The following is a 20,270-nucleotide window of genomic DNA, read 5'->3' as shown; positions in this document are numbered from 1 at the left end:
ATTATGAAATATGAAATTTCTCTTATCAACAGTTATGGCTGGCTCTCGCAAGATGACCCCCTGAATAATGTTAATCTAACAATTATCAAAAGACACTGTGCATATTAAAATCAACTAACAACAAAGAGCACACGCACACCCCACATGAATATACAATACACAGAGCACATACTTTAAACCATCAAAGGGAAATATGAACACCTTCTTCTGTGTAGCTTTGGCTCTCCTGTAACTCACTTTGTAGACTAGTCAGGCCTCAGACTCAGAGATTTGCCTGCCTCTGCTTCCTGAGGCACCACTACCTGATAGAATATCTTTAATCTTTACATGGCTTATATTTCCCAAACATACCCACATACTGACTTTCATTTGGTCCTTACTCTTCTGAAGTAGGTAAAACATGGATTATTCTGTTTTACAGGTGGAAACCTGCAGGTTTTGTGAGGTTAAACAGCTACTATAGCAGGGGCTGTACTATACTATACCCAGGTTTCAAGGCCCAAGTACAAAGACTGTGAGGAAGACAAATGGCACTGGAAATACATGCTCAAAAGAATGTTCAGTAAAGGTTCCTTCTCTCAGACCTAGGCACAGAAGCAGACCTCTGCTTCCAGCAGTCCTTGAGAGGATAGATAGTCACAGGAGCAAATATCAGATCAGTCTGGATGGTGTTGGCTTGTGAAGTCAAACCTCTCAATGCTGGGGTCCACCAGTACCACACACACACACACACACACAGAGCCCAAGGCTCTTAATGACTTATTTGATAGGGCAGACAATTATAGAAATTGTATCAAGAATGAGAACATGATAGCCAACTTATGAATCAAATAATACTGGGTGACAGTTTAAAAATTGACCACAATAGTAAAATCTTTTAGTTCAGCAAAATCCATTTTACCTGTCAAAATGTCAGCATGCATTCTCTCTTTAACTAGCACTTTCCTCCTTCCCAGTAAAAGAAAATCTGGAGCTGAGTTCAGCTCCCTGATACACTGTGGGACTCAGAACTGAAGTATAAATCATACAAGATTAAATTACACTCAGCACAGTATACTATCCTGAGTCCTATTTTTTTTTTATCATTATTAAGTATTACATATGTCTGACAGACTGGTTAACAGTGCCCCATCTTAGTCCAGATGAAGGGAAACTGAAATCCATTTCCTCCCAGAATTCTGTCCTAATTCTTCTCTTTATTTATAAAAATTAAATTAAGTGACATGGTTTAATCAATCCTCTTATTATGTCTTAATATACCAGATGAGTCCAAAGGATTCAGTAATGAATGAACCTTTTAAAATGTCCGATTATTAAATTTTCTAAACCCTTGACACTAATAAAGGTGGATCTCTTGAGACATACAGGAGTGACAAAAAAGTCACAGCCCTCAATCAGTCAACAATTGGTGTCTTCCTAACAATTATATGAAACCAGTCTGCAATTTCCTTCTTCCAGCATACATGGGATTTATATAATCTGCAAGACTACTGCAGGGTCAGAGTGGTGGCATAAGGGATGGGGTGGCAAGCAGAAAACACACTGGATGAAGTTTTGAGCTCTCTCAGAACACTGTGCTGTCTGGAGACTCCTACTTCAATCTACTAACAGAAGTTTTGACTTCCCAACCACCTGGACTTCCACAAGTCCATGAACCCTCCTTTCTGAGCAGTTATTTCCAGGAGCCACTGACACTTTGTGTTTGGTATAAATGGTACATATGTACACTGACAAACGAGGACAAACATGCTGCCCATTATTTTATTGATTTGACACTGAAAGCAGAAGTACCAAAAACTATCACCACCACCACCACCACCATCAAAACCAAACAGAAGAGTGAGATTACATCAAGCTATAAAGTATAGCAATTAACAAAATGAACAGGCAAAAACTTGCCAGGCAGTGGTGGCCCTTAATCCCAGCATTTAGGAGGCAGACAGGCAGATCTCTGTGAGTTCAAGGCTAGCCTGGTCTACAGAGAGAGTTCCAGGACAGACTCTAAAGCTACACATAGAAACCCTACCTGGAAAAACCAAAAAAGAAAAGACAACAAAACAAACAAACAACAAAAAAAAAAGAAAAAAGAAAAAAAGAGAAAGAATGAAAAGGCAAAAACTACAAAACAGAAGAAAACACCTGCATACCATAGATCTGAAAAGGTGTTAATATCCAATGATACATAAGGAACTCAATAGAAAACAAAATCAATTAATTAAAGAATACATAAAGGGTCTGAACAGACATTTCACACAAATAGCCACATGATGTATGCAAAGTTGTTCATCCTTTATCTCAAGGGAAGTACAAACAAAACCATAGCAAAATACCACCCACCTTACATAAGAAAAGCACAGGCACTAACAAAGTCCTGCTGCAGTGATGGGGAGAAAGGATTCTTGTCACTTGGAGTGGGAAAGTAAATTGGTGCCGACACTACAGCACTTTGAACTTACCTCCCCCTCTACTCCAAATTAAAACCAGGACTCCCAGATGAACCAGCAATCCCACTTCTGGGTCCATACATAACCAAAAGAAACAAAATTAGCATGACAAAGAGATGTGTGGGTGAGAGATATCCTATGTTCATTGAAAGATCAGTGGAAATAGTCAAGACATGGAAATAACCTGTGTGTGATGGGTGAATGGATAGTGTGGTCTGCTTGTAATTTTCAGTTGTAAAAGAGAAAGAAATTCTGCCATCTGAGAGCTAATCCTTATGAAAGGCAGATACTGAATGTGGAATTTCTACTATACTCTAATTACATTAAACATTACTAGTAGTTAGTAAGAAAGCTGAACTTATAAAAATAGAATGATGTACTTAGAAACTGGAAAATGAAGAAAACAGAGAGTTGGAGGTCAAAGAATACAAGCTTTCAGACACCTGATGCTCAGCATAGTAAACTCGAGATCTCTTACCAACATACACACTAACTCTATGGGGTAATGAATATGTAAATTATCTTTTGTTTTCATGTTTTTAAAAGATTTTTATTATTTTTAATTATGTATTTCTGTGTGGGTTTGTATATATGAGTGCAGGTGTCATGGAGGCTAGGGACATCAGATCCCCTGGAAGAGGAGTTACATACATGTGGTTGTGAGCCTGACATGGGTGCTGGATTCCAGCCCTGTGTAAACTACTTATCTTGATCCTGGTAACCAATTTACAACATGTACCAGCATCAAAGCATCATACTGTACACCTTAAACATATACAAATTCATTTGTTAGTTACATTCAGTAAAGCTGGAAAAACAGAACAGTCTTTAAGTCAGTACCCTCACACAAAGCATAAGCGACTACCTTTATTCATTCTTCATCAACACGTTTACTACATGAAATGAGAAACAGCCCTACTCAAACCTGGATGAATGCTGAGAGATGAGGGTTAGGCAGGAAAGGGGGGGGAGGGGAAGTACTCAGCAGAAGCTGGGAGAAAAGAGCTAAACAAGAGACCAAGGAGGAGGAAAGATCATGAAAGTGAAAGGAAAAGAATGCTGTGGGAAAGTTAGTTACAAGTATTCAATTCTGTATCATTCAATTTGAAAATTTAGAAGAGAGCCAGGTATGATGGCATGTGCCTGCAATTTCAGTCCTGGGAAAGAGGCAGAAAGATCAAGAGTTCAAGGTAATCCCATCTTCAACTACATAGTGAGTTTGAGGCCAGTTAGGGCTATTCTGAGACTCCATTTAAATCTATCTATCTACCTACCTACCTACCTACTACCTACCTACCTATTTTCTCTCTCTCTCTCTCTCTCTCTCTCTCTCTCTCTCTCTCTATATATATATATATATATATACACACACACACACACACATACATATATATATTTATATACACACACAGATCTCTCCACAGCTATATAGATTTTTAAAAAGAAAATATCATTTAATAAATAAAGAAAAATATGTTGCAGAAATAAAATGGTTCCCATCATGTGTGTATGTTGATTTTTTTCAGGCTGCCTCTCACTGTGTAGTTCAGGCTGCTCTGGAACACATAATATTCCTGCTTCTGCTTCCTAAGTGACGAGATCACAGGTGTACTACTACATGTTGCTTATAAAATAGTTCTCTACTCAGTGATTTTGTTCCCTCTTGGGGAAAAACAACTCCTTTGGGGAAAAGACCAAGAAAGAAAAATCATCTCTGGTTCTCCAGAGCCCCAGCTTACTTACACCTATGTTTTAAGAACAAGTTTCAACTTCTCAACAATGATGCTCTGAACTATTTCCCACAAAGCTGTATTTTCTAAACACTCTTCATGCCTCACAGCCATGTTTTAATGATTCCACCTTACTTCCCTGATTCTCACTCCATGTAGCTGCAATCGTTCTCCCTCCCCTACAATACAGCTCCCAGAACACCCAGAATAACATGTGAATGCCACTCCTAGCTAGCAGACTTACTAACAGGGAGCAACTATGAGTGGGTGTATGCTCCTAACAACATGGCTTTCAACAGTTCTCTGTGTGTTTGAAATCACCCCCAAAAAAGTGTTTTTTTCTCCAGCCACTGAATGAATGACAGGCTAAGATTCCTCATTGCAGGATGTGTGAATCTGCCTTTGCATTCTTCAAAGCATCTAAAAGAATCACTGAAATGTGTAGCTGTCAACAGGACAGTGTTAGACCATTCTAAGAAAACCCTCCAGAGACTCTAGACAATCAGATAAAGGCCACAATTTTCTACCAGCATCTAGACAGCGCTATCGAAGTAAAACCAAACTCCTTGGGTCCACCCAAAACCAAATGTTCTTTTGCTTCATATAGTAATTTCCTGCTACAGCAATCTCCTAGGTATAAAACAACTATTCTTAAGCATTTCCTTATAACTTCTCACCTAGCCATGGGAGATGTCTTATAATAAGCAAAGACCATCTATGTACTGGAGTATTACAAAACATCATGGGAGAAGATGTTCTAGTCTCAATAAAACTTAAGGCCATTCCTTCTTTGCAAGGCATTATCGAGATCCTATAGAATGAGGGATTTGTATTTTGGCTTTCCAAGTCTGTAATCAATAAAGAACAAGGAAGAAATAAAAAGGAGGTCTTACCCTCTTTTTTCTCTTTACCTATTCCAGTTTGGAGGGAGGGGGAATGAGTTCTGTACCTGACAACATTTCATTAAGCCTGAGGTGCTAAGATTATTTCATTGTCTTTTTAAGTAATGGGCTCATTAATTCTCATGGCTGTTGATTAGTACAGGAAAATACATTACATCCTAATTAATGAGACTGTCTCAGTAAAAGGGAAATGTTGCATAAGGTTAATTTGATCTTATAAATGGTTTTATTAATGAAAATGGTTTTATATGAAGTTTCAGATAATTTAGTATATTAACAAAATTTAGTATGAGAGCAGGCCTATTTGGTAATGCTATAATTTCTTGAAAAAAAATGCTATTGCTTAAAAATATGCAAAGGAAAGGATGGTTCTTGCAGTTAAAACAAAATTTAACCTAGGGCAGAATCATTTAAAAATTCAACTCTGCTATGCTGATATTCTAAGCCAAAGAAGACTGGGGATGTATTCAATGGCAGAATACTTGCTTAATATGTACAAAGTCCTGGGTTAGATTCCAGTATCAAAGACTAGCCAAACCAAAGAACTTCATTCTGGGGTATACAGACCCCAGGAGGAATACAGGTTTATGTACATCTTAGCATCACTCTACAGCTTGGTTCTTCACAAAGTAAATTAACTCCTTTCCATAACACTGTTTTTTTTTTTGTTTGTTTTGTTTTAGCTGTTTCCTTTTGGGGCATTTCACTTAATGACATTATTTATGTATGTAACATAAAGAAAGGGCTTTCTATTATGTTTTTAAAAACCATTACAATTTTAAAAGTGCACCAGTTTGTTATAAGTCAATTTAAATGTAAGACACATATAGAAGGAAACTTACCTGGAGCAATAAACTGTTTAACATTGGTGGATCTAGACTTGTCAGCCACACTTGCCATGAAGCAACCCTTGGGCACAATCCATTCAGTAGGTCTGACATTTCTGTCCCTGTCTTCTGCTGTTTCGTATACCTCTATGTGCGGGGGTTTCTCAGTTAGATTCTTGCTGTAATGACTTAGTCCATACTGTGCAATCTGAATTGGGTAGAAATAGCCTTGAGGTCCCCATTGTGTAGATAATGGCACACCTATAAAAAACAAACAACCAATCACTAAACCCAGACACCGAGGAGCTATTCTGAGGTCTATTCACAGCTGCATATCTGAGGAATGTTTTAGGTTATCCACAACTTGATGCTTTTTTTCAGTCTTCATGCTGTGTTGATCATTCTTACACTGACTGTACATTGTTGTGCATCTTTGTAATCACTCGTTTTAAAAAAGATCATACATAACTGATCTTTATTAAGTGATGAAATATTTAACTTCAGAGGACTACACTTTGGAGAAAGAGTACGTGTTCTAGAAAGCTTACCAGTAGCCCAGGTCTCATTGCCTGTCCAGTCCCTGTATTAGTACAGTTTTTATTGAGATATATATGTTTCTGTGATAGCAGGAACTGAACTCTAGGCCTTGCACATGTTAGGCAAATGCTGTATCGCTGAGCCAGATCCCCGTCCCAGTAACTATACTGTTTTGAAGTACAATTTCTGGAGATTGGTGCCTTAACCTCACTGATGAGACTCTGAGGCAGGTTAATGGAAAAATCCTATTTACTCAGTCTGGGCTTATTGGTGCCCTTAAATCACACCAACCGAAGAGCTTCAACAGGTTTACACTTTGCCTTTTTCTTCTTGCTGAGAAAGCTATATAGTGGCTGTGTAATTAACATCTTCAGTTTCTTAGTCCTTAATACAATCAAGCTAGAAAAACCCACGTAGAGCAAACGGATACCAACCTTCAACTCCACTTATACACTTGACTCTGTCTCGGACTTCCACATTGTAGCCTTCGAAGGACATAAACACACCATCAGGATGGTAAGGGGCTCTCTGTGCATAGACTTTGGAATAGCTATGAGAGAATTCAAATCGATCATAGCCATCATACTGGACCACCTTTCCGTAAACATCAAAGTATTTCTCTACCCAAGTGAATGGAAGAAAAACTTCATTCCCCTCTCGTCTCCCTTTAATTGTGTGTTCATCATTTATGAGGCAGTCAATCTCCTCATATTTGAGTCCTAACACCTTGCTTCCCCCATTGTTATTGAAGCCCCCAACGATAGGGGGTGCTTTCTGTTGCTCCTGAGGAAATGCCTCCTCTGGCTGCTGCTTGGCCATGTGGTTGGCATAGTGGTTACTTTCAGATGCTGCTGTTCTTTTTTCTAATCCATCCACTCTGAATCCACTGCTCAAGTGCCGAGGAAACTGGATTGCTTTGTCGCTGGAACATTTGTTCCACAAAAGTACTGTGACCAAGGTGAATAGCGCACAGATGATAATCAAAGTCTTGTAGTTGACCCGAGCTGCCAAACAACGCATATTCAGACCATACCTATAGAGGCAAGAAAAAAAAAAGCATGCAGCTTCATTACTGATGTTTCATAGTTAAGTTTGCTACACTTAAAACATATTTATTAAATGTGCACATCAGGACATTTTATCAAATGCATGTAATCTGATCACATTTAAAACTACGATCCAAACTTTGCAGTATAGGCAAAAGTAAAAGGTAAACTACTCAGCACAATCCTCTAAAGCATACATGTTCAAATTTTCATTTCGTGCTCCTTTGTTACTTCAGGATTTTCTGTTTGTTTGAGACAGATTTCTCTGTGTAGTTTTGGAGCATTTCCTGGAATTCACTCTGTAAACCAGCCTGGCCTTCAACTCATAGAGGTGAGCCTGTGTCTGCCCCCCGAGTGCTGGGATTAAAGGCATGTACAACCACCACTAGGCTCAGGAATTTTTTACTGTGCTCCTTATTTGTAAAGTAGTTAAGATTAAACAACTTAAGTTGCAGCACTTCAGTAGCTGTCTGAGGAAACAACAAAACAGAACATCTTTGCAACTCTTAGGTAGGTCTCCTGTTACTCCTCAGTCTGCTCTGAGCCTCCCTTTTTACCTGTCTGCCTCCCTTAACTCACTCACCCTTCTACCACTCAGAATAAAAACTTCGATTCCCACATTGCTCACCCAGGATCTAACCTGACTAACTTCACTACTGCACAATGACAGAGCCATGGTCATTTCTCACATGCAGCACTGGCCAAACTGGCTCCTCTTTTTTACCCATATCTAACACTCCACCCTCCAAGTCTGTTTTCAACACAGCAGTCAAAATACTTTTAAATTTAAGCCATTACCTCCATTAATTCTCTTATTTCTCTGTTAGGTTTCTGTCTGATTGACCTGTCCATTGGTGAGAGAGGAGTGTTGAAGTCTCCTACTATTAGTGTGTGCGGTTTGATGGCTGCCTTGAGTTTTAGTACGTGGGTGCTTTTATATTAGGGGCATAGATATTCAGGATTGAGACTTCATCCTGATGAATTGTTCCTGTTATGAGTATAAAATGTCCCTCTCCATCTCTTCTGATTAATTTAAGTTTGAAGTCAACTTTGTTAGAAATTAGTATGGCCACACCTGCTTGTTTCTTAGGGTCCATTTGCTTGATAAGCCTTTTCCCAGCCCTTTACTCTGAGTAGGTGCCTGTCTTTGTGGTTGAGGTGTGTTTCTTGTAAACAGCAGAATGTTGGATCCTGTTTTCGTATCCAATCTCTTAGCCTGTGCCTTTTTATAGGTGAGTTGAGTCCATTGACATTAAGTGATATTAATGACCGGTGGTTGTTAACTCCGGTCACTTTTTTAGTAGTAGAGTTTGTGTGTTTCCCTTCTTTGAGTTGTGTTGGTGAAGGGTCTCTAGATGTCTGAGTTATTGTGGTCACTGTTGGACTCCTGAGGAGCAGAAGGAGGAAGAACATGAGCAAGGAAGTCAGGACCACGAGGGGTGCACCCACCCACTGAGACAGTGGGGCTGATCTATTGGGAACTCACCAAGGCCAGCTGGACTGTGACTGAAAAAGCATGGGATAAAACCAGACTCTCTGAACATGGCGGACAATGAGGGCTGATGAGAAGCCAAGGACAATGGCACTGGGTTTTGATCCTACTTCATGTTCTGGCTTTGTGGGAGCCTAGCCAGTTTGGATGTTCACCTTCCTAGACCTGGATGGAGGGGGGAGGATCTTGGACTTTCCACAGGGCAGGGAACCCTGACTGCTCTTTGGACTGGAGAAGGAGGGGGAGAGGAGTGGGGGGAGGGGGAGAGGGGCAGGAGGAGGGGGAGGGAAATGGGAGGCTAGGAGGAGGCGGAAATTTTTTTTTCAATAAAAAAAAAACTCAAAAAAAAATTTTAAGCCAGATACGCTGGCTGTTGGTGGTGCACGTTTTTAATCCCAGCACTAGAGAGGCAGAGACAGGTGGATCTCCATGAGTTCAAGGCCAGCCTGGTCTACAGAGTAAATACCAGGGCAGCTAGGGATACAAAGAACCCTATCTCAAAAAAAAAAAAAAAAAAAAAGAAAAAGAAAAAGAAAAAAAATAAGTCAGACAATGTCACTTCAGTACTGAAGTGAGAAGACACTGATGTTGTTGGCTCTGCTGGCCATATGGCATACCAGCCAGCTATGATGATATGTTAGAATCATTGGGGAACATGAGAAATTATGTGTTCTATGTGTGATGTATGGAACATTTGCAATTACTCAGAGAAAGGATATAAAGCACAATTTATGTTTTACACAGTTTTTAAATGTGAAATATGATTCCACAATTATTTATTTTGTTTGTAATCTCTTCTCAGTTTCCTCATACTATACCTACTTAGGCAGAATCAGAGGAGCAAATGCCCAAATGAAAATATTTTGTGAAAAATTAAATGATGAATTTCAGTTAAGGAAGTTAAGTGAACATATAACCCACTCATTTCTTCCAATTATAAGATAAACTTTAAGCCACCAAATGCCTAAGATCAACACCCCCTTTTTGATTTAAGGTTTATTTTTAATTATGAGTAATTGTATATGTCTTTATGTGGTTATGTGCTCATGAGTGTAGGCACCCACAGAAGCCAGAATTGTCTGGTTCCCTGCAGCTGGAGTTACAGCTGGTTGTGAGCCACCCTGGGAATTGTGCTCTGAAAGAGCTCATAATCACTGAGCCATCTCTCCAGACCTTCTATTCCCACTCTTAACAGTTTGGCAAGATGCAGCTTGTGTTCAGACTCACTTCAAAGTCTCAGGGCAGTACTGCACTGTCTTAATATAGTTACGGATAATGTTTAAACACAGTCTGAAAAAAAGAAAAGAAAAAAGAAAAAAAACCCCACAGTCTGATATCTGCCAGCATGGAAATTACTTCATTAAGGAACTTTTGGTCCTCTCACAAATTCTACAGTTTTGAAAGGACGACATGCTGGTTGATTATTTCTCTATCAGATAATGCCCTTTCAATCTGGCAGTGTATCCTCCTGTGGCTTAATGGAAGTGCTGTCTTTGTGGCTCTCTACATGCTACAGAGTTACATTTTAAAAATAAAATTCTCTGGGATTACTTCTGTTTTTTCTATTGGCATTTTCCCCAGTTATCTGTCTCTTTTTCCTGTCATTAAGTTTTCATCACATGCCTGATGACCTCATTAGATTCTCTCCATTATTGAAAAGATGGTCTGCTTTTTGGGTAGACTAATTCCAAGTCAGAGGGGACTGAAGAGAAAGAGCTATGTGTGGACCAGGCAGGTGCTACCAGCAGTACTCCTCTAGGTGAGAACAGGAAGGCAGCAGGCAATCTAACTATCAGAACAAAGATGGTTTTGGAAGCTTAGCCATTTCCAATTTCTGTATAGAAAATCTGCCTGTTGTTTCACCTAGGAGTAATGCCAGTAATCTGCAGTCAAAGTGCAGGGACAAGTGGAGAGTTGAGCAGAAGGTGCAGGTAGGCCTTCTGGGACCTTTGACAGTTCTCCTCATTACTCAAGTCTTTTCACTTCCTGTTTTTAGGCGTTTTATTTCAGTGGAACATCGAAAAGGAAAAGAAGTAAAGATCTATGTGTATTTGAAAATATACACAGAATTTAGAAGCTGGGAATATAATATAAGTTTAATATCTAAAATGCTTGAAACTAGAGGGTTTGGATCTTTTCTGGTCTTTGGATTTCTGCATGCATGTAGTATCTTGGAAATGGGACTCAAATCTAACCACAAAATTCATTAACATTTTGTATATATACCAAACCTGAACATGAATTTTATATACTTTAAAGATGTATTTATTTTATGTATGTTTGTGCATCACATGTGTGCAGGTACTCTCAGAGACCACAAGAGGGTGCTGGACTCCTGTAACTACAGCTGGGGGTTATGAGCTGCTCAATGTGGATGTTGGGAAGCCAAACCAGGTCCTCTGCAACACCAGTAATGCTTACAACTGCTTAGCCATCTTTCCAGATCCAAATTTTATGTAGTATTTTTGATGATTTGTGCAAGAGGTATTTTCATGGTGGGGAATTTTCCACTTGTGGAATTAAATCAATGTTCAAAACATTTGGATCTGGGACATAGTTAAGATTTCTTTTTGTATTTGAAATATTCAACTTAATAATGTTTCATCATTTAAAATAATGTTTCATCATTTATACCATTACTATAAGAAAACTATTAAATTATTTAAAACAAAACAGCATGGAGTACGGTATAAGCAATCTGTAAAAGATCATATATTTATAAATCAAAGATTTCCTTAAGTTGTAATAAAGGCAAACTATAGAAAAACACCAATGTGTTATCATTTATACAATGTATTAACCACATCTGGCATTTTGACTATTAAAAGAAAAATACTGGGTGTGCAAGGTGGCTCTGCTTGACAAACCTGAGTTTAATCCCCAGGACTCATGAGGCCTGGGAGTAAGGCCCAGTGTTAACTTGTTGAGCCTAACTCAAGTTTGGTGACCTGTCTCTGGCCATAACTTCTGCATATGAGTAACTCAGCACAGCCGGACCTAAACCCACTTCTGCCCAGCCACTGCTAACTGGTAGGATATTATTGGCCTCTATTCCTTACTCCACCTCATCCCATCTCAGCCCTATATAAGTTCCTGTCTGATGCAATAAAACGAGATCCTGCTTCAACAGACTCCCAACTCATGTGTTTCTCCCCAGTGGCCGTGTGTGTGTGTTTGTGTATACACTCACCATCCCGCTAAGCCCCAGGGAGAGACCAGTGGGACCTGTCCTGCCTCAGCCCTATCTGCTGGAGAACCTGACACTCATGCAATGATGGAAGGTGAGAACTGACTCCACAGTTGTCTTTTGATCTCCAGTATTACACTCCAACACCAACACATCATGGCACACACAATAATAACAAAATTTAAACACAGAAATATAAAGCTCTTTGTTATATCTGAGGAGTGTCTTTCCTCCTCTACCCAAATATGAGTTAACTGTTTATGGAACAATACTACCTTTATGACAAGGTACATGATGAAAAAAACCTACATTTTAGCACATTTTTAATAACCTTAATGCCAAGATTTATATCTGATAACATTTCCGACTAAAAAGGAATTGTGACTTCGTAGAGAAATGGATGATTTTAGGTGCGGAATCATGACAGACAACAAATAAACTTTCAAAATCAATGGAATCATAACCCATGCCCAAAATCCCAGTTCTCTGGAGGCCAAAAAAAAATTTTCTTTTGAGTTTGAGACTAGCTTGGGTTACACAGCAAGGTCATGATGAGAAAAATGTCAAGAAGGTATTAGCTCAACATTGGAAAAAATATTGTAACTGTTAAATCTGAACAACAGATACATTGTATACTAAGTTATATACTTACATGTTTAAACAGTTCCACAATTTAAAAAATACTGTGCTGTGCAGCTAAAAGACATAGTAGTCAGTTGGAAAGTTCCTCTTTCCTATTTGTTAAAATCTGTGAGAATTTTTGCCAGTGGTGGTAGTATATACCTTTAATCCCAGGCAGAGGCAGATGCACCTCTGTGAGTTCAAGCCAGTCTGGTCTACAGAGCTAGTTTTAGGATAGAATAGCCAAGGATATACTGAGAAACTCCATCTCAAAAAACAAAAACCAAACAAAGTGTGAGAATTTACATCTGGTTAATTAAAACACCTGGAGTCAGTAATAACTCACAAGTATCAACACTACTCAAAAAGGAGAAAGGCAGACCAAAAAATCCAAACCGAACCAAACCAAACCAAACAGACTACCTTCTAAAATGGTGAAAACCAGTAACTAATTTTGAGAACTATACTTCAGAATGAACTGAACCCCCAGTCAACAAGTATTCCATTTCTTAGAAAACCAGTTAGTAATGTAGAAGAGAAACACCAGGAAATCAGCATTATGTAATCTTTCACGATATGATAATTGTAGGTAGTGTAAGATGGTATGTCTGCTATGACTTGTTTTCTTATTAACTTATCAAAGAAAGAGAGAGAGAAAAAAAAAAGCCGGGGCGGTGGCGTCACATGCCTTTAATCCCAGCACTCGGGAGGCAGAGGTAGGTAGGTGAATCTCTGTGAGTTTAAGGCCAGCCTGGTCTACAAGAGCTAGTTCCAGGACAACCTCTAAAGCTACAGAGAAACCCTGTCTCGAAAAACCAAAAAAAAAAAAAAAAAAAAAGAGTTCCAGAATATAGCTAGAGCTACACAGAGAAGGCCTGTCTCGAAAAACCAAAACCAAAACAAACATACAAACAAAAAACCCCATATCAAGCAATTAGATTTCTTATCATTCCTAGGTAATGAGTAGAAGAAATAGATGAAAACATACTCAAGTGAAGCATTTAGTCATCTTTTTCCTTATAGTGTTTAATAATAAATAGATCTCTATTCAACTTGCTCTAGTCTCTTCTAGAATAGAAATTCTATGTTTTAGATCTCTTTATTCTTTACTTTCTTCAAATCTTTTACATCTCTCTTTTCGTTTGCATTTTGGGAAAGCTTCTCAAATTTGTATTCTATATCATGAATTCAATTTTCTAATGTATTCTCTATTCTGGTGCAGTTTAATTTGGCTACTGCATAATTCAATTTCTACACTATTGCTTATTTTAATGCTTTTTTTAGTTTCCATCCTGTTGTCCTTATTTTATCTATACCCTTTGAATTTATGTCTTTCGATTAGCTAGTATTCTTCTTTTCATTCCAGCCTTACTGCCTTGTGAATTCATTTTCAACATTCATGATCTCCACAATTTTTCAAACCTGCAAGCATAAGAAATGCTTTCCAAAATTTCTGTGAAATAAACTCTTATATAGAGTATATTTTGTTGATATGGAAAAAACTGAGCTGGAAGCTTCCTTCCTGCCAGCTAGCTTTCATAATCTCAGGAGGTGCTATGTAGGCTGCCAGGGGAAGAAAAGACACTTACAACGTACCTAGCTGTGAATCCTAAGACCTATAAGACTAATCTGCCAAGCAAGATGTACTGTTAGGGAAGTAACCAACTGCTCCCTATTAGATTTGAGACCTATCCCACAGGAAGGAATCCATCTCTGGTATTTGTACACCTGGTTAAAAACCCATGGTGGAAGAGATCACAGGCCCTCATAGGTAAATTGAATATTGTTAACCAGCTAAACTGACACTATGTCAATTCTAAACACTGATGTGTATACCCATAGGCGACTGCTACTCTTGGCATTAGTCAGAGAAGATTCTTTCCACGGAATGTTGGTGAATGCAGATTCATGGCTGGATATGGCACGGTAAGTACAGGTGAGTGTTCATTCCTTCTTGAATACCTTTACGACAGAAAGCATGGTGGAAGAGGAGTGTAAAGAATGTAAGCCAGAGACAGGAAGAAGAGCTATGACTGTTATTTTCTAGACAAGACATAACCATTGCAACCATGAACTCACAACAGCTACAGATGCCTGCACTGGGTTTGCACAAGAATGGACCTAATAGCAATAAGGCATCAGATTATTCTCAACCCACAGGAGTCTCATATCAGACATCCTGCACATCAGATATTTAAATTATGATTTATAACAGTAGCAAAAGTAGTTATGAAGTAGCAACAAAATAGTTTTATGGTTGGGGGGTTACCAAAACATGAGGAAATGTATTAAAGGGTTACAGTATTAGGAAGGCTGAAAAGCCTTGGCATAGATGAAGGTGGAACTCCAGGGTCTCTACTCCTCAACTATTTGCTACTGACAGATTCATGAAGAGGGTAATTCTACCTTCGCCAAGTGCCAAGAGATAGTTCCAATCTAATAATCACAGACTGCCTTGATTTAACTAAATGGGTCATAAAACAAAGCATTGTAAATCTGGGAAAGGGGCTGATAGGGATGAGGAGATGATAAGGCAAGGATGGGGAGAGAGTAATCAGAATGTATTATGTACATGAACAAAGCTGTCAACAATATAAATTCATCAAAAGTCTATGTTTTGCCTGATATTGTTTTTTGTTTTTGGAATGGTTGCAGAATCTTGTCTCCAGTATTTCCTATAAATCAGCAGCTAGACAGATCTAGAGGCTTGATAAAGTAGGATTTGTTTTTTGTTCAACAGAAATACTTCATGATAGTGGTGTGAAATTTATCCAGGATGCATACAATGTGAACCTATCTCTGTGACACTAAAATTAAATCCATGTGTTCCGGTGCTGCCAGCCTAACAGTCATTCTAAAACTCTCCATTAGCAATTTACCTAACACTTCATCAGTCCTTTTGTATTAGTTGGAACACTTCAGAAAAAACCTTGCCCTTACCAACTACTTACTTAGCCTGAAAGTACAAGAAAGTTATTACTGAATTTTTTATTTAACAATTGTCAAAATAATGAATTGGTCCCTTAATAACATCTAAAATTGAACTAAGAACCTTTAAAAATAATAACACATAAGCTCAGAGTTTTACCATATTTGATGAATTTCAATTTACTGTAGTTACTGGTATTTAATGCTTATGCTATTCTACCTTTAGCCAGAGCCAATCTCTTCAAATTGACTCCTTTCTTTCATACAAACCTCAATAGCTTTTGATGGTGTCTCTGGCATTTTTTACAAGACATTTTAGGTTCATCATGTACACTTTCTCCTAAGACCTAAAACAGTCATTGTTTTCAAGTTCTGGTTGCTTTCAGTGTGAATATCTAGTGTTCAGTTGAAACATCTTGATGTTTCAGTATTTCAGGCATAGAGTACTGCCCTGGGCTTCTAGTGCTGGTTTCATTTCAATGGTTCCTAGAGGTGGAGTTGGAGGGAATCAGATACCTATGCCAGCAACACTGCTGGCTCTGAGGACTGGGTTATGCTGTTAGAAATAGACACCATATGTTCCAGCCATTGTTACTTTTTACTCACATAAAAGAAACCCAAAAGTAGGCAGTCTGAAGGTTTGAACGTAGCTACATGCTCATCAAGGACATAGCACTTTTAATCTTTTTCTATCAACCTATGACCCAAGAAAGCTACAGAAATCTCAGCTTTGTGTCTGCATCGCACTCCAGGAAGCAGCAGAAAGGCCCCAGGGCAAAAGAGTGCATCTCTGTGTGGAATCAGTTCCCTTTAATGAGACTTCCCTTCAGTTTCACATAACACTTCTGACATCTCATTAGCTAAATTTCAGCAACATAGCCACCTCAAGCTGAAAGGAAGGCTGAGAAATACCTTTTATCCCAGACAGCAATGTGCTATTTTAAAAAAAGAAGAAGAAGAAGAAACCAGGGTTCAATGAATGAGAAGCAGAACATGGATATGGAGAGCAAGCCAATGGACTACCACAGCCTCTCACCAGAAAGTCCTTCCAATGCACAAATTAACCACGTTCTCCTCATACAGCTCTTTTCTCACATCTCAGTTACACTGAATTCACATCAGTCACACAGTGCGATAAATTTAATTAATAATTTTAATTTTACATATCATGTTTAGATTGACACACTGCTTAGAAGTAGAGAGCCTTATTCCTTAAAGACTGTACAATTAAACTATAATTGCTAAACCTTTCTGAGATTGTTATAAATCTGTTGGTACTCTCTAGACTGAAGGTGCAGAGCAAATTTTACTTGTATATTTTGCTGCTATGGATGCCTGCTACAGTAGTCACTGTCAGCCATAAGTAATAAGCTGAAATATCTCTTATCCAGAAACCCAGAATGCCTGCTCTAGGCACACTGTGAGTAGTCATGCACCCTTTCAGTCTACTTTACTAGACAGTCACTGCATAGCAATCTCATCTCCTCATCCCAAGCTGGTGCTGAGTACCACCAGCAAGCAGCACTCCACATACATTAACAACCCTGTTATCCCTGTCTATCATCGCATGTTTGGGTTAAAAATCCTCAACAAATCAGAAAAGTTGGTTATTTTTGAAGAGAGGGAAGGTTACAGAAGAAAAATTAACTCCCCGTGTGTGTGTGTGTGTGTGTGTGTGTGTGTGTGTGTGTGTGTATATATATATACACACACACACACACACAGTAAAATTTATACTGACTTCAAAGGGTTAAGTTCTTTCCACCAGGTCACAGTATCATATTATCTGGTTCCAAACCATTATATATTTCTGTCAGCCAGGTAAGAGCAGAATAACTTGCTCATGGCTTCTGCAGAGACAATGAGCAGCACCATGTACCAGCTTCTGAAAGGCAGATCTGCTCTTCAAGAGTCTCTAAGGTTTTCTTTTCAGCTTAACATTCTTCAGTGGCAGCAAAGGGAACTAGGAGCAAAGGGCTACTCTGTATCCAGAAAAGCATGGTTGCAATGGAGCTAAAAACTTCTTTGAAGTATTGTATAGCTTTCTGCTTGCTTCTAAGCAATTGTGTTAAACTAAACATAAGCTACGAAAATAAATCAGCTCAGAAAGGAGTTGCAGCTATGTAAGATTTCTCCACTTATTAATTAGGAAGCCAAGAAGAAGGGCCTAATGCTGTGTTTTCACCGTGTGTTTCCTGAACAGGGGGTTTCACAGCATGAGTGAGAGCTTTCCCAGAATGTTCTACAAGAAGCTGATGAACATTTTTTTTTCTCAAGTTTGGTGACATTCTGTGAGACAGGAATGACACAAGGAAGGCTCATCAGGAAGCTGACTTACAGTAATTTTTAACAACCCCCTCTCCCACAGACAGGGTTTCTCAGTGTAGCCCTGGCTGTTTGAGAACTCACTTTGTAGACAAAGCTGACCTCAAACATTAGTAGTATGCTTGCCCCTGCCTCCTGAATACTGGGATGAAAAGTGTATACCACCTTGCAAGTTTTAAAAATATTACAGATATGTGAGTCCTTAGTTATATGGAAAAGTCTGTATGTGGAAAACAGAGCTTCAAATGATCTTTTAAATGTAATTACTCTAAAACTTTTTGATATAGACCTAATGGGAAGCATTTCTGAGGTACTTAAGAAAGCATCATCTAGAAAAAGTAGACAGAATATAATGGGAATCATGCAAAACAACCTATTGTTAGACAATTCCTATACTTACTACTTTTCTAATATTTATGATAAATAAGACATCAAGCAACATTGTCAGCTTTGGGTTTACTACAACTAAGCACTTGAGACAAGCTACTTTCAAAGTAAAGGTTTATTCCGTTCATTGTCCTTGAGATTCTGGTCCACTATTAGGCAGTCTCTTTTGTTAGGGTCTTAGGTGATCATGATACATCATCACAGGACCATGTGTCTGCTAGTGTTCACAGCACAACATAGAGAGAGAAGAGACTAAGGCTCCACAGGCCCTTTGGAGGGTAAGCTCAAAGGATCTAGGAACCTCCTAGAAGGTCTCATTTCTTTTTTTTTTTTTATTGAGAAAAAAAAATTTCCACCTCCTCCCAGCCTCCCACTCCTCCCCCCTCCCCCCACTCCTCTCCCCCTCCCTCTCAAGTCTGAAGAGCAGTCAGGGTTCCCTGCCCTGTGGAAAGTCCAAAGTCCTCCCCCCTCCATCCTGGTCTAGGAAGGTGAACATCCAAACTGGCTAGGCTCCCACAAAGCCAGAACATGAAGTAGGATCAAAACCCAGTGCCATTGTCCTTGGCTTCTCATCAGCCCTCATTGTCCGCCATATTCAGAGAGTCCGGTTTTATCCCATGCTTTTTCAGTCACAGTCGCTTCGGCAGCACATATACTAAAAATTGGAACGATACAGAGAAGGTCTCATTTCTTAAAGGTCCCAACAATGCTACCCGGGAACCGTGGTACCAGCCTTCTGACCTGGCCTAATCTCATGCAATATAAAAAAAAAGTTTTAAATATCACATTGTAAATTTCTCTTAATAATAAATATTCAACAGGCAACAAGGGAGATTCTTAGAAAAGGGAAGAGGGAGAAACCAGCAATTTCAAGTCCTTATCAATGATCACCAGTGGGTGGCTCCACTTTCTGGATAAGAACACAGAAATGGAGTCAAGTGCTGACTCACCCAGGCTTTGCTATTGCTGCCAATCACTTTTTGTACTAGCTTTCTCACTGGCACCCCAAAAGTGTCTAGGACTAAATAAGATCATGTATGTACCTATGGAAATGTAGAAATGTTTCTAAATGAACAGGAAGGTGACTATATTGGATTAATTGCAGATTTCTATTTTTTCTTTCAAATAGGTTGCTAATTTATTCAAAGTTATAATTTGTTCCCAACTTAATAAACAGTATAGGTAGAAGTCTAATAAATGATACAGGTGGAGACCATAGGCCAAACTCCAAACTTTAAACCTCTTTTTTTTTTTTTTTTCCGAGACAGGGTTTCTCTGTAGCTTTTGGTTCCCGTCCTGGAACTAGCTCTTCTAGACCAGGCTGGCCTCGAACTTACAGAGATCCGCCTGCCTCTGCCTCCCGAGTGCTGGGATTAAAGGCATGCGCCACCACCGCCTGGCCCTCTTTTGTTCTTTTGAGACTCAGTTTCTCCAAGTAGCTCTGGCTGTCCTGGAACTCACTCTGTAGACCAGGCTGGCCTTGAACTCAGAGAGATCTGCCTGCCTCTGCCTCCTGAGTGCTGGGATTAAAGGTATGGTGTTGAGGAAGCTGCGGGCTGCATTCCTGCCGCCCGCTGGGCTAGCTTATGCTCCAAAATAACAACACACAAACTGTATTCTTTTAAACACTGGTTGGCCCATTATATCTAGCCTCTTCTCGGCTAACTCTCGCACCTGGACTAGCCCATTTCTAATAATGTGTGTAACACCCCAAGGTGCGCTTACCGGGAAGATTCTAGCCTACGTTCATCCTGGGTCGGAGCTTCATCGTGTCTGCCCCAGAGAGCAGAGCTAAGGCGTATGAGCTCACTTCCTCTTCCTCCCAGCATTCTGTTCTGTTTACT

At 39.2% G+C, this 20,270-nt stretch overlaps 1 protein-coding gene across 2 annotated transcripts in view; it reads right to left on the bottom strand.

The window, feature by feature from the left end:
* The window catches only part of Glce (glucuronic acid epimerase), a 70,511-nt gene that overhangs the window by 4,699 nt on the left and 45,542 nt on the right, over positions 1-20,270 (bottom strand). For both annotated transcript variants that reach the window (XM_041679730.1, XM_041679728.1), the window contains 2 exons: positions 6,875-7,473; positions 5,919-6,164 (listed from right to left, as the gene is read on the bottom strand). In XM_041679730.1, the coding sequence (XP_041535664.1) occupies positions 5,919-6,164; positions 6,875-7,460 (832 nt within the window). In that variant the 5' untranslated portion in view covers positions 7,461-7,473. The remainder of the gene's footprint in view (positions 1-5,918; positions 6,165-6,874; positions 7,474-20,270) is intronic.

Source organism: Microtus oregoni, unplaced genomic scaffold (genome assembly GCF_018167655.1).
Source record: "Microtus oregoni isolate MIOR12 unplaced genomic scaffold, Mior012 000032F_ref0000030, whole genome shotgun sequence".
NCBI classification, from domain to species: domain Eukaryota; kingdom Metazoa; phylum Chordata; class Mammalia; order Rodentia; family Cricetidae; genus Microtus; species Microtus oregoni.
The sequence above is the reverse complement of the archived record's forward strand: the minus strand, read 5'-3'. Positions and strand labels throughout refer to the sequence as shown.